This window comes from Piliocolobus tephrosceles, chromosome 2 (genome assembly GCF_002776525.5).
Source record: "Piliocolobus tephrosceles isolate RC106 chromosome 2, ASM277652v3, whole genome shotgun sequence".
NCBI lineage: Eukaryota > Metazoa > Chordata > Mammalia > Primates > Cercopithecidae > Piliocolobus > Piliocolobus tephrosceles.
Window position 1 is genome coordinate 30,165,433 of NC_045435.1, and position 13,982 is coordinate 30,179,414.

General features: G+C 39.0%; 1 protein-coding gene across 2 annotated transcripts in view; it reads left to right on the top strand.

Moving 5' to 3' along the window:
- The window catches only part of QTRT2 (queuine tRNA-ribosyltransferase accessory subunit 2), a 31,528-nt gene that overhangs the window by 2,867 nt on the left and 14,679 nt on the right, over positions 1 to 13,982 (top strand). Inside the window, exons 2-5 of one of the 2 annotated variants that reach the window (XM_023213576.1) lie at positions 5,577 to 5,797; positions 6,575 to 6,630; positions 8,347 to 8,423; positions 11,286 to 11,498. In XM_023213576.1, the coding sequence (XP_023069344.1) occupies positions 5,598 to 5,797; positions 6,575 to 6,630; positions 8,347 to 8,423; positions 11,286 to 11,498 (546 nt within the window). In that variant the 5' untranslated portion in view covers positions 5,577 to 5,597. The remainder of the gene's footprint in view (positions 1 to 5,576; positions 5,798 to 6,574; positions 6,631 to 8,346; positions 8,424 to 11,285; positions 11,499 to 13,982) is intronic. The other variant, XM_023213585.2, reaches the window with a different exon arrangement.

The following is a 13,982-nucleotide window of genomic DNA, read 5'->3' on the forward strand; positions in this document are numbered from 1 at the left end:
ACAAAATTCCATTTTTTTTTAAATATTGATTTCCAGTTGAAGTATAGTACGTTATCTGATGTTTTCCTCAGATTTTAAAATACTTGCATTTATCCCCACAAAACAGAATCACTGACAATGGCAGTTTATTCTAATACTTTTTCTTAAACCCAGTCATCTGCTTTTCCTTCCTTACTTTTCTCTTCAGTTACATATTAAGTTACTGTGATTAGGGTGGAACTTTTATGAAGTCCCAAACAATAGAAGTGGGTATGTAGCACCAAAATCTTTCACTGTACAGAAAGCCAAGTGGGTATTTCTCTCCAGCTGGCTGAGTGGGTTCAGTATTCTAAGCTGAGGATTTTGAATTTCATCTTTAAAGTTATGAGAATTAAATTTGGGATTAAAGCATTATATCACAGAAGAGCCCATCTCCTGCCTCTAAGAACATGGTGGCCAATGTCCTTTAGAGTTACAAAGGACCTCAAATTACAGACTTTCAGTTAAGAATGAAGAAAGTTGTTTCTTCAGTTGAGGAAAGAGTGGGAAGGGGAGATGAGAAAGAAGATAGAAGATGCCTTCAGGACTGAGTGGATGATTAATCATACTTAAGACTCATTTGTTAAAAGATGGGAGCTTCTAGAATATGTTCATTCTTTCCTCACACAAGGATGAAACAAAGAAGTCTTTGAGAGAAAGGTGTGTCTTGGAAGCCAGTGGTCTGGGCTTCCAGGTCTGGCTGCCTCTATACTCTTAGAGAATCCATGTGTCCAACCTTGGAGAATCTGAGATTGGTTGTTTGGTAATCTTCCTTTATCTGTGGGGAATATGTTCCAAGACCCTTGTGGATGCTGGAAACTGCAAATGGTTCCAAACTCCAGGTAGGTAGGTAGGTAGGTAGGTAGATAGATAGATAGATAGATAGATAGATAGATAGATAGATAGATAGATCCAAACCCTAGATAGATACATAGATAGATAGATAGGCAGACAATAGACAGATGGTATGATGTTTCCTATCTATACATACCTGTAATAAAGCTTAATTTATTAATTAGGCACAGTAGTAGATCTTAGTCACCTCAGCAAACAGTCTTTTTTCTTTTCCTAGTTGGAGAACTTTAACCTTTTCTCATAAGGGATCACTTTATGGTTTCCCTTTGGCATATCCGTGTTGCCAGCATCACAACTCTTGTGCTGTGGGGCCAGTTGTAAGTAAAATAAGGGCAACTTGAACATAAGCACTGCAATACAGTGACAGTTGATATGATCAATGAGACAGCACCTAAGTAACTAAGGGGCGAGGAGCGTCTACAGTATGTAAATGCTGGGCAAAGGGTTGATTCATGTCCTGGGTGGAACAGAGCAAAATGGCGAGAGATTTCATTATGCTACTCAGAATGGCATGCAATTTCAAAGTTATGGTTTTTTCTGGAATTTTCCGTTTAATATGTTTGGTCCTCGGATGTCCATGGATAACTGAAACTGGAAAGCAGAACTGTGAATGGGGGGTACTGTATTAAGAGAACCAATGGGTTTCCTTTTAGTTGCCTTTATGTATATAAGTGTACCTTCTTCCCATTCTGATTCTATGCTTGCATGGCATATTTGGCTTCATGTGTTGCATTCTCTAGGGCAGGCATGCGCTGACTGGTCCGCTTGTTCGATTCTCAGAGTAAATAATTGTGCATACTGATTTTATTGTTTAGTCTCTGAGGTTGATAGGTTTGAGCCTGACCCTGAGTGATGGCTCTGTGCTGGGTATATAGAAAAGATGAGGCTGAGCTTACTAGGCAGAAGCCTAAATCCCTGACTAGTGGCCAGCCAGCCCACCAAGCAGTACAAGACTGTAAGGCACTGGAGGGAGCAGCAGCAGGTGGCTGATCTTTGAGCCCCTGTGTAATTCTGTTGGCACAGGTTAAAGAACTTGACAGCTGCTTTCTTTTATTTCTTTTCTTTTCTCTTTCCCTTTCTTTTTCTTTCTCTTTCTTTTCTTCTTTTTTGTTTTTGAGACAGGCTGGAGTGCCAGTGGCGTGATCATGGCTCACTGCAGTCTCTGCCTCCCTGGCTCAAGGGATCCCCCTACTTCAGATTCCCAAGTAGCTAGGACTACAGGCACATGCCACCATTCCTGGCTAGTTTTTGTATTTTTTGTAGAGACAGGTTTTCATTGTGTTGCCCAGGCTGCTCTTGAACTCCTGGGCTCAAGCGATCTGCCCACCTCAGCCTCCCAAACTGCTGGGATTACAGGCGTGAGCCAACGTGCCCAACCAAAAGCCGCTTTCTTTTTATGACTTTCCACAGTATGTTCTATGGGAAAAAAACAAAAAGATGTTTCATAGATTTCACATACACTTTTGAAAAATCTTGTTCTTTTGAGTGGCCATGGTATGCTACAGGATATTCTTAAGAAAAAAAAAAGGATACATCTCCTAGCACGTTAAATTTACTCTCACTTAAAAGCTATAATTGGCTGGGTGCAGTGGCTCATGCATGTAATCCCAACACTTTGGGAGGTCAAGGCAGGAGGATCACTTGAGCCCAGGAGTTTGAGACCAGCCTGAGCAACGTAGTGAGACTCCGTGTCTACAAAAAAAATTTTTTTAATTAGTTAGGTGCGGTGGTTGGGCACCTGTAGTCTCAGCTACTTAGGAGACTGAGGTGGGAGGGTTACTTGAGCCTGGAAAGTCATGATTGCACCACTGCACTTCAGCCTGGGCAATAGAGTGAGACCTTATCTCAAAAAAAAAAAAGGTAATAAAAAGAGTACAGGCCTTTTTGCAGGAGGCCCAGGTTCTAGATAAGCCTATGACTAAGCAGGCCTAGTCTCATTACAATAAAATGGCAGAAAGGGTGATGGTGGTGAGGTGATGATAAGGAATTCCCAGGTAGGGGTCTCTGGTAGTACTGGAACTCTGTAAACGATTTTCTGAACTCTAAGAGCGATTATACAATACTGGGATATTAAGCACAGTTTTACTAAAGCAATGGGGTTTGTTTTTTTTTACCTGGAATTGAGTTAACACAGCATGGAAAAGCAGATTATCTCATGCTTATCAGAAGCTTTGATTGTCAGTTGTTCGTGTCATTTATTAATAAACTGGAGAAACTTAGAGCATAGGTTTGATGGGGAGAGAGAATGAAAGTAACATTCTAGATTCCTATACTTCATTTTTCAAACGTATTAGTTTTACCCGGTGAAGGTTCTTTGTGCCTTTATGTGAATTTAATTTAAAAAACACTCTTCATGTGTATACATTTAAACTCTTTACATACTTTACACAGCTCAGATGAGAGAGTATTTTTGGAGTAAGACAGAATTTTTGGAGGAGCCAGCAAGTTCTTGTCTCTAGCCCTTTTCTGAAATAGCTCCAGGCAACACAGTTTCTTCCGTCAGACGTATGTGAGAGTAGGAAATGCTTAAGTTACTGCAGCATTTAAAAATTCCGGTCCATTAAATTTTCATTAGTTCTTATTTGTGTTTCAACAAATCTAGTGTTCCATATTGGTTGATTTCAGTATTCAGTCAGAACAACGGGTGTTGATTCATGAAGCTTTGAAGTATATTTCTCATCTTTGTGCTTCCCCCTGCTTCAGTTCTCCAGAGCTACTTAGATTACAAAATGCTGTCTTAAATTTCACATTAGAGCTCTGTTGGTTTAAAATATAAAATACATTTTTATCACTTGAAATCAGTATTATTTAATAAATAAGGATTATGATTCTCATATTTTCTAGAGTATGCTTTTATTAGCTTATAGTTTTACAGTTTTTTGAAATGAACCTTGTTTTAGCAGTTTTAATGTGTAACAACAGGGTATGTAAAAAAAATAGCTTTTATACTATTTATTAAAATATAACCTTTTTTCCTTACCAGTGTCCATTTCTGTGTGTTCCAATGACACTTATTTTTATGTTTCTATCTTTGTGATAACTTGAAATAATGGTATTATAGTTACAGAAAATTGACCAGGGTTTCGTCAAACACTTATATTTGTTTTTATAATTTGTGTTTAGCATGAAATATCTTCGTAGACTGTACAGAAAGTAGTTGTTCTTTTTTTTTTTTAAGAAAGTAGTTATTCTAATGGCTAAGATTCTAATGATAGAGATGGCTATTTTATTTAAATTTAAGAATTTATGTCTCCTAAAAAAAAAGTAATGTTTTCATTCTTGAATATATTTAAGTAATGATAGATATGTCTTATTTATTTGGTGACATTTTAACAATGGTTGACTTTCAGAGTATGGTATGGTATAATGCTTAAGAAAATGGGATCTGGCCAGGCACAGTGTCTCATTCCTGTTATCCCAGCACTTTGGGAGGCTAAGGTGGGCGGATCACCTGAGGTCAGGAGTTCGAGACCAGCCTGGCCAACGTGGTGAAACCCCATCTCTACTACAAATACAAAAATTAGCTGGGCATGGTGGCACATGCCTGTAGTACCAACTACTCGGGAGGCTGAGGCAGGAGAATCCTCTTGAACCCAGGAAGCAGAGGTTGCAGTGAGCTGAGATCTTGCCACTGTACTCCAGCCTGGGTGACAGAGAGAGAAAGACTCCGTGCCCACAAAAAAAGAAAGAAAAGAAAAGAAAATGGGATCTAAGGTTGGAGCCTCTCTGATAGCTCATTTATCAACTAATAAAACTGGGCCTGGCCTAGTTTTTAAGAATTCCAGAAGATTTGGTACTTGCTGTAAACATGTAATGAAGTATTTGTAAAATGTTGGTATATTTGGTGACATTTAGCAGGTGATGTGTGTGCTTATCAAGTTCTGTAGTGCATTTTAAAAGTGGAACTCAGTATTTTGCTTAATTGAATACGAAATCATTTAGGAGCACCCAACTAATAATTGATAATGTTTTCTGATTTTTTTTCCCTGTATATCTATAAAAGTTAGAAAGTATATCTTTATTTTTTTCTTTAAACACATATTAGGCTTTCCCAGTTATAAAAGTAATGACACATTGCTTATGAATCGCGTGTATGCTCCACACAGTTTCTCACTTCTGTTTGGATACCATATAAGAACAAATTGGGAAATAATCCCACCTTGGAGATAATCTGTCTTTTGACGTTTATTTTTCTATATATTTTTATAAACACCAGGATGCTGTTTTCTTCACTTAACAGCATTGTTAGGAAAAAATTGCTATATTGCTTAGAATTCCCTCAAATTGGAGAAAGAATAAAATGGATTATATCAGTAATCAGTATGGCCTAAGCAGTGTTACTGTTCTCTGTGTACATTTTCAAGGCCGAGAGAGCTTTGACTTCATGGCATTCCTTCCACGGTTAGTCTTTCTAATTCTGTTCTTTCATTTGTTCGGTTTTCATCAGCTCAAACAAAAATTCCATGACTAAATTTAAAATTAGTTGATGCCAATATATTGTTCTGGCACCTTGGGGAAGGTATCTTATTCTTTTTATGTCTTTTCCCATTCACCCATTCCTGATATCTACGAAAATGTTTAGACTGGAAGCAGTAATAAGCGTGCTGTCATTCATTTTTCTGAAGATTTTTTTTTTTTTGCAAAATGCTTGGCCTTTAGATGTTGTGAAGCTCCTTCTATACTTAATGCTCTTTTCTTGACAGGACCTAGAAGAATCCCTTAGAATGAAGCTGAGTCTTACCAAGGTAGTTAATGGCTGTCGCCTAGGAAAAATAAAAAACCTGGGCAAAACAAGGGACCACACCATGGATATTCCAGGCTGCCTCCTGTACACCAAGACTGGCTCTGCCCCACACCTCACCCATCACACACTGCGTAATATCCACGGGGTTCCTGCCATGGCTCAGCTTACACTGTCATCCCTGTAAGTGTTAGAACCGATGATTCAAGTATCAACTCTGGCAGCAGCTTAGTTACCTTAGGTGCAAAAAAGAGAAAGTTTTTTTTTTTGTTGTTCATATATATGATTTGTTGATTTTCATAATGAAATCAGAAGAGAGGTTTCAGATACTATACATTTTCTGGCCCTAATGTGGTAGCCACAGGCCAGACCTGTATGTTATATCTGCTTCACTTTTCCTCCAAACCTACAGTCCCATACTGCCCTATTGCCACTGCTCCCAGGGGTGACAGGTCAGGGAATGCTCTGTGAGAGCTACACCTGGAGTTCAGGAACTGTTATCATTCACCAGCCTCAAAGTGTTTTCTGCCTTTGCACATATACTTGCTAATACTACTTTATGGAAACAGAACTAATGAAGTTAGATCATTTTGTGTAATGTATATACTGACTTTATACTTAATCGAAAAGCCTACTATATGACCAATTAACATAATACTCTGCAGTGTTGTGTTAACAACAGAGATTTTAAAGGGGCAAGAGAAGGAAGAAAATTCAAGTATTCTGAAGGAATTGATCTTTGCCAGTTTCACGTCTCATTGAACCACTAGCAAATTGAAGGCCTTCATTCTGGCTAATGAACCTAACCTAGTTAGTTAGAACTCTTGAATAATGATGTAATTCAAGACAGCATTTACTATGATGTAAGTTATTTGGGTGAGAAGAAGAGGGCTCCAGTTGCACAGAGTATTTACAGGATGATGCATTATTGTGTTATGTATTTTTCTGTTTTGCTTACAGAGCAGAACAACATGAAGTCTTGACAGAATATAAAGAAGGAGTTGGAAAGTTTATAGGTAAAAATTAATCAAGTTATGTATATGTGCCTTGCGGTGTGTTAATTTGGAGTTTGGAGGTGCTGTTGCCTCTTTGATCTTTCATTCCTATATTTATTTATTCATAATTTTAGTAAGTAGTTTTTGAACATCTAAGAGCCAGGCATTGGCAAGTCAGGAGTGAATAGGAAACAGTTGCTGCTCTCATGGAATTTGGAGCCTAGCAGGGATAAAGATGGAGAATTCTATCTTTAACATATAAATTTTACTTCGAAGTAAAAATTGTGGTGACTGCTTTACAGGATTAGGGATATGTGTGGATATCATGACAGGCCAGAGGGTGGAGCATATAACCTGCTCTGGGGTATATGTGCAAGGTGGTCAGAAGAAAGAAAGGATTCTTTTTTTTCTTTAAGCCTCCATAAAAACCCAGAGAAAGGATTCTTGAGAGAGAAGATGAGGGGCATTTTAGCTGGGTCAAGGAAGAGTAAAAGTTACCCAGGTTAGGGGTGGGAACCCAGACAGGTGTGGGGCAGATGCTCCAGTCACTGATTATCTGACTCAGCAGTGAGAACCTGCATGAGCTGTAAAGTAGTCTCATCATGCTTGAATCTCAGACATGCAGGGGAAGATGAAACGTTTATATACGGCTGTATTCTGATATATTAATAATATCCTCTATTCCAGAAATGTATGCGTCTATTTATTATTAGGAAAAGCTTAGCAGTGACAGCTAGAACACCAGTTCTTCTGTACACCACTTTCTCCTAAAGCTTTTTCCGATATCTAGGACTCACTTGAATGAAAATCCTGCTTCCATTGGTTATTCAGTCCTCTGCTTCTGAGGGCAACTGCATCATGTCCTGTTGATTATCACAAAGCCCTGTATTTTAGGAGAGGAATTTATGGAATATCATTCTCCTTGACCTGAACCTAATTTTAATAACCAGCTTTAAAGTATACAAGCATATAAATAAGTGAAAATAGCTAATGTAAGCTTTCTAGAGATAATTGTAATTATTGAAATTATGGAAAATAAAGTGAAAAGACTACAGAGGTTTTAAACTTGCTTTATTTGTTTTTGTCTTTTTTCAGTGGAATCCTGTTTTATTTTCCTTAATGAAAATATAGGCTAGCATACGATATTTAAGTACATGGTTTACTAAACATTTTTTTGCATTTTTAAAAAAAGATTGTCTTTTTGACTGAAGAACCTAAGAGACTGTCATCGTGAATCAATGAAACTTACTCAGAATGAGATCCATTTGCAGCATCCTATAACTTCTCTAAACTTCTGCCCCTAGGGACCCATGGTATTAGTGAGATTTATTATTAGTGAGATCACTTTGTGGCCATATCATTTTATCTTTCCAGTAGCTAGTTCCCCTTGGATGGTACCTGGAATAAACATATTTGATAGTAAATTCTTTTGAGTAAAATCAAATGAGATCAATGTGTCACTAAATACTTTCATTGTATATTGTGCTTTCAGATATATCTTTCCTTTGTAGCAGCTCAGTACCTATTAGACATGAACTTTTATATTTCTTTCTTTAGATTAGTAATCTTTTTATGCATATTGATAGGCCTCCTATAATTCCAAGTTCAGATACCACCTATTGACAGTGTTTAGAGTTGCTTTATTCCGCAGTATACATTGTGAAGCTGTTACCTGCTATAATACAGTGTCATTGTTGACGTAAGCACTTTCAAGTGTTCTTTTTTGTGTTTATACAGGCATGCCAGAATCACTTTTGTACTGCTCCCTGCACGATCCAGTCAGCCCCTGCCCAGCTGGTTATGTAACAAACAAGGTGTGTTTTCAGAAGAGCATCCAAGGCTGCAGCTTTGTCCCAGGAAGTCAGCCTACTGTGTATCCCTCAGATGTTCAGATCCCACTGTCTGGGATGATCCCTTATACCTTTTCCTTATTTCAGTAATTATAGTGGAATGGGATGGGATGGTTTATAAAAGTTAGAGGCTGGACACGGTGGTTCGTGCCTATAATCCTAGCACTTTGAGAGGCCAAGGCAGGCGGATCACGAGGTCAGGAGATCGAGACCATCCTGGCTAACACGGTGAAACCCCATCTCTACTAAAAATACAAAAAATTTGCTGGGCATGGTGGCGGGTGCCTGTAGTCCCAGCTACTCAGGAGGCTGAGGCAAGAGAATGGCGTGAACCTGGGAGGCGGAGCTTGTAGTGAGTCGAGATAGCAACACTGTACTCCAGCCTGAGCAACAGAGCACAAGACTGTGTCTCAAAAAAAAGGAGTTAGAATAGGGCTGCCTAAGGATGAGGTTAAGAGGAAGAACACCATATCCTCAGCATTTTCATTGTTGCAAAAAATTTGAGGATAGAGGAGGGTCAAATACATGCCAAAAAAAGAAATTGCTATGATAGGGAAAACAATAGTCTTTCGGCACCATGCTTTGTTGGATTTTTAACTACTTCAGGAAGAGTGGGGAAAAGTTGCTGATGAGTATTATCACATGTATAACTATATATAGTAGAACCTCAATGTAATACTGTCTGCTGGGTCTACAGCCAGAGATTTTGTCTAGTGAAGAACAGTATCAAAAGCACCTCATTAAAAGTGTTCAGCTGAGAGGTGGCCTCATTGGCATTATCCCTGAGGACAGCGTTCTGGCAAGGCTTCAGTGTGTACTGCTGCTTTACAAACGCAAATACTTTTCCTGCACTCACTTTATTAATATCAGCAATTTTTGTTAATTGTGCCCCTCAGAACACTATTTTTACTCATTCTCCTGTTTTAAGCTTCTATTTATTTTGTAATTTGAATTCTAGAGAAACTACTTTGGCTGAGTATGGTGGCTCACGCCTGTAATCCCAACACTTTGGTAGGCCAAGGTAGGTGCATGGCTTGAGCTCAGGAGTTTGAGACCAGCCTGTCCAACATGGCAAAACCCCATCTCTACTAAAAATACAAAAATTAGCCAGGTGTGGTGGCACACGCCTGTAATCCCAGCTACTTCGGAGGCTGAGGTGAGAGAATCACTTGAACCCGGGAGGCAGATGTGGCAGTGAGTCAAAATCGCACCAGTGCACTGCATTCTAGCCTGGGTGACACAGCAAGACTGTCTCAAAAAAAAAAAAAAAAAAAAGGAAAAGAAAATACTTTGATTTCCATTATCTACTCAAATTATAAGGGAGAAGAATCATTTAAACAGTAATTCTGATGCCTTAGTACAAAATGAAACAACTGTATGTTGGCCCTCCATCTATGTCCTTGTTGATCTAAGAAGAGGGATGCTGTAGGGTAACCAAGATAAATTTTTTTTTTCCTTTTTTTTTAACTTTTATTTTTGTTTCAGGGGTACATGTAAACATTGTTACATATGTAAATTTGTGTCATGGGGTTTTGTTGTACAGATTATTTCATCACCAAGGTATTAAGCCTACTATCCAATAGTTATCTTTTCTCCTTCTCTCCCTCCTTACACCCTCCACCTCCAAGTAGACCCCAGTGTCTGTTCCCTTCTTTGTGTCCATGTGTTCTCATCATTTAGCTCCCACTTATAAGTGAGAACATGTGGTATTTGATTTTCTGTTCCTGCATTAGTTTGCTGAGGACAGTGGCCTCCAGTTCCATCTGTGTTCCTGCAAAAGACATGACCTCATTATTTTTTATGGTTGCATGATATCCCATGGTATATATGTACCGCATTTTCTTTATCCAGTCTGTCATTGATGGACATTTAGGTTAACTGCATGTTTTTGCTATTGTGAATAGTGCTTCAGTGTACATTTGCATGCATGTGTCCTTATGGTGGAATGATTTATATTGCTCTGGGTATATGCCCAGTAATGGGATTGCTGGGTTGAACGGTAGTTTTGCTTTTAGCTCAAAGATAGAATGTTACTAATATATATTCTCGTGAACTAGGAGATTTAAATCTTTAATTCTATATCTAACTCAGTCTAGTAAACACTAGATATTAAAAATGTATAGGGCCCTAGACTGTGCTTTTGGGATACAAACATGAATTGGGATACTCTAGTCAGACAAATACAGAATGGTGTAATAAGTGCTATCATTTCTATAAAGAAATAAGTACAAATTGATGTAAAAGCATAGAGGAGTGAGTGATCAATTATGCCCAGGAAGTTTGGAGATTAATATGTGAACTCAGTGTCTCAATGGACACATAGTATTTTGCCAGGCAAAGAAGTAGAAGTTCCAACACCTAGAAATAATAAATACTTGTGGTGATGGATACTCAAATACTCTGACACTTGCTCTATATGTAAGATGTCTCACATGTACCCCATAAAAGTATACAAATATGTATCAATAAAAAAGTGTTCAAAAAAGAAGAAATATGGGACTGTCAGTTAAAAGGAACAGTGTGATCAAAGTCCGCTGTATTCAGGAACAGCAAGGGTTGGGTAGGGGTGGGACAGGTAAGATAGGGGAGAACAGAAGATGGTTAGAAAAGTATAACAAATAATTCTTGGGGGCTAGCTCAAAAGTTGTCTTATATGACCACTGAAGGATTCTCTGTAAGCAATAAGATCCTATTACCCACCATGTCTGGATATTGAATTGTCACCATCTCTGCAGTTGTAAAGAATTATTGCTTTATCATTTTAATGATTTTATTTTTATTTGCATTTTACTCTTGCTGATTCCTCATCATTTTGCTCCATGGCAGTCTGTGTCTGTGTGGAGTGTTGCAGGACGAGTGGAAATGACTGTTTCCAAGTTCATGGCAATTCAGCAGGCCCTTCAGCCAGATTGGTTCCAGTGCCTCTCCGATGGAGAAGTGTCTTGTAAGGAAGCAGCTTCCATAAAAAGGGTCAGAAAGTCTGTTGACCGATCACTTCTTTTCTTGGATAACTGTCTGCGGCTGCAGGAAGAGTCAGAGGTAATTCTGTACCATTAACTACTCCTTTCTTTTGACACTCTTGCCTCCCTTACATTCTGTGACATCACCTTTTCTGTTCCTCCTACTGCTGTGCTCCTCACTCTTTGTCTATTTTACTCTCTATTTTTATTTGCTTTTTGAACCCTAAGTATTATTGTTCTCTAGGATTCTATCTTAGGTTTCTTTTTTCATCCTATTCTATATGTTATTCCTGGGCAGCCTTCCCTTAGTTTTAATTGCTGAATAATTATAAAAGTATATGAACTATCAAGATCATTCTACTTAGCTTCAGAATTACATAATTACTGGGCTATAGGTAGGTTATGTCACTAGAATATTTCTCATGCTTAGAAGTGACCGGACTCATCATCTTATCTCCACAAGCCTGTTCTTCCTTTTGCTCTTCCTCAATACTTTATCTCCATTTATGGCATCCACCAAGCTCCTCAGCCCAGAAATTTGAGCTTTTCTTTTTCTTTTTTGAGTCTCACTCTGTTGCCCAGGCTGGAGCGCAGTGGCGCGATCTCAGCTCACTGCAACCTCTGCCTCCCAGGTTCAAGGGATTCTCCGGCCTCAGCCTCCCACATAGCTGGTATTGCAGGCATGCACCATCACACCCAGCTAATTTTTGTATTTTTAGTAGAGATGGGGTTTCACCATGTTGGCCAGTCTGGTCTCAAACTTTTGACTTCAGGTGATCCGCCCGCCTCAACCTCCCAAAGTGCTGGGATTACAGGCGTGAGCTACTGTGCCTGGCCAAGAAATCTGAGCTTTTCAAGACTCCTTTTTTCACTCACATTTGATATCCAACTGTTCACTCTTCCTTGATTCCATTTGCCTAAATGTGTCTAGAATCTCCCCCTCCTTATCACCACCTTAAGCCATAACTGCATCATCTCTTACATTTGTAATTACCTTTGAATTCTTCTCTCTGCCTCCATTCTCATCTTTATCCAATCCATCTTTCAGCCCTGTTATCCAAAAAATCTTTGTAAAGTACAAACATGAGCTCCTTGCCCACTTCCCTAAAAGAATTTAATGAGTCTCCACTTCAACTCTTACATGGCATGGACAGCCTGCTGTGATGTGGCCTCTGCCTACTCCTCCAGCTCACTGTGGGCTGCTTTCTCTTGTGACTTGCACTCTGGCCTTTCTGAGTTGCTTGGAATTCCTTGAGGCATTAGCTTGTTTCATTCTGTACACAGATTTCCTTCTGGACTGTTTCTGCTTTTCTTATCTCTAGCTATATTCCCTCTTTTGCTTCCACATAGGCTCATTTCATTCAGTGTATCATTCTTTTTTTTTTTTTTTTGAGACACAGTCTCACTCTGTTGCCCAGACTAGAGAGCAGTGGGGCAGTTTTGGCTCACTGCAGCCTCCACCTCCCAGGGTCAAGCAATTCTCCTGCCTCAGCCTCCCAAGTAGCTGGGATTACAGGCATGCACCACCATGTCTGGCTAATTTTTGTATCTTTAGCTTATTTTTAGCTGAGACGAGGTTTCACCATGTTGGTCAGACTGGTCTTGAACTTCTGATCTCAGATGATCCACCCGCCTTGGCCTCCCGAAGTGCCACCTGTCATTCTATAGAACTGGTTCCTGATACTTCCAGGGAATTCAATTCATTCTTTGCTACCTCTTTAATTAGTATGTAACTATATTTTAGCCCCAATCATATTGTATTTCAATGATTTCTTTATGTGTTTGTCTTTATTAAACTGTGGCCTCTTTAAGCTCAATTTCTGTGTGTAATTTAGGTATCTTCATCATGCAGCAGAATGCCTTCCCTGTCTTATTCACTGGATCCTCTTATTCTGAATGCCCTTCAATATTGAAGTTCTCCAAGATTCGGTTTTTGGCTTTCTTTTCTTCTCCATATATTACCTGGGTTAGGGATGGCGAATGGGTTTCATCCGACACGTAGTAAGCCCTCAGTAAATGTTTGCTCATGGTGAGTGGTTGTGATGGGGTGAGGAAGATGAAGCTGTAGTGGTAAATCAGGGATACTGACAGCAGAGTTAATTAAGTTGGAAAAGGATTCGGAGAACAGTAGAGATGAGGAAACAGAAGATAATGATCAAAGGAATTTTAATATCTGAGGTCATGTATGTGGATAATCCTGAGTGATGATCACATCCCACTACGGCAAAGCACATTGAGTTTGAAGAACATCATTGTATTGAATTTAGTAATAAAAATATAATTTGGCTAATAAAGTTAATATAAATGAAATAATTAGAGGAAACATAGTTATTCTGAATAGAATTCACAGTATATGTAACAGGAGTTTGGTGTGGGGACATTGCTGTGGGTCTGGGCAGTTAGTGTTGGTGGCTTGCTAGTAATTGTTTTGAGCCAGTCGTTATCCTTGTAGGACTGGTAATGTTTGGGTAAGTAGAAAGCAGGACAGGAAATGTGACAAAGATGATTATTAGGTCAGATGAGCCTCAAGTCCCTCATCTATGTTGTTGCAATCAGCCTCACA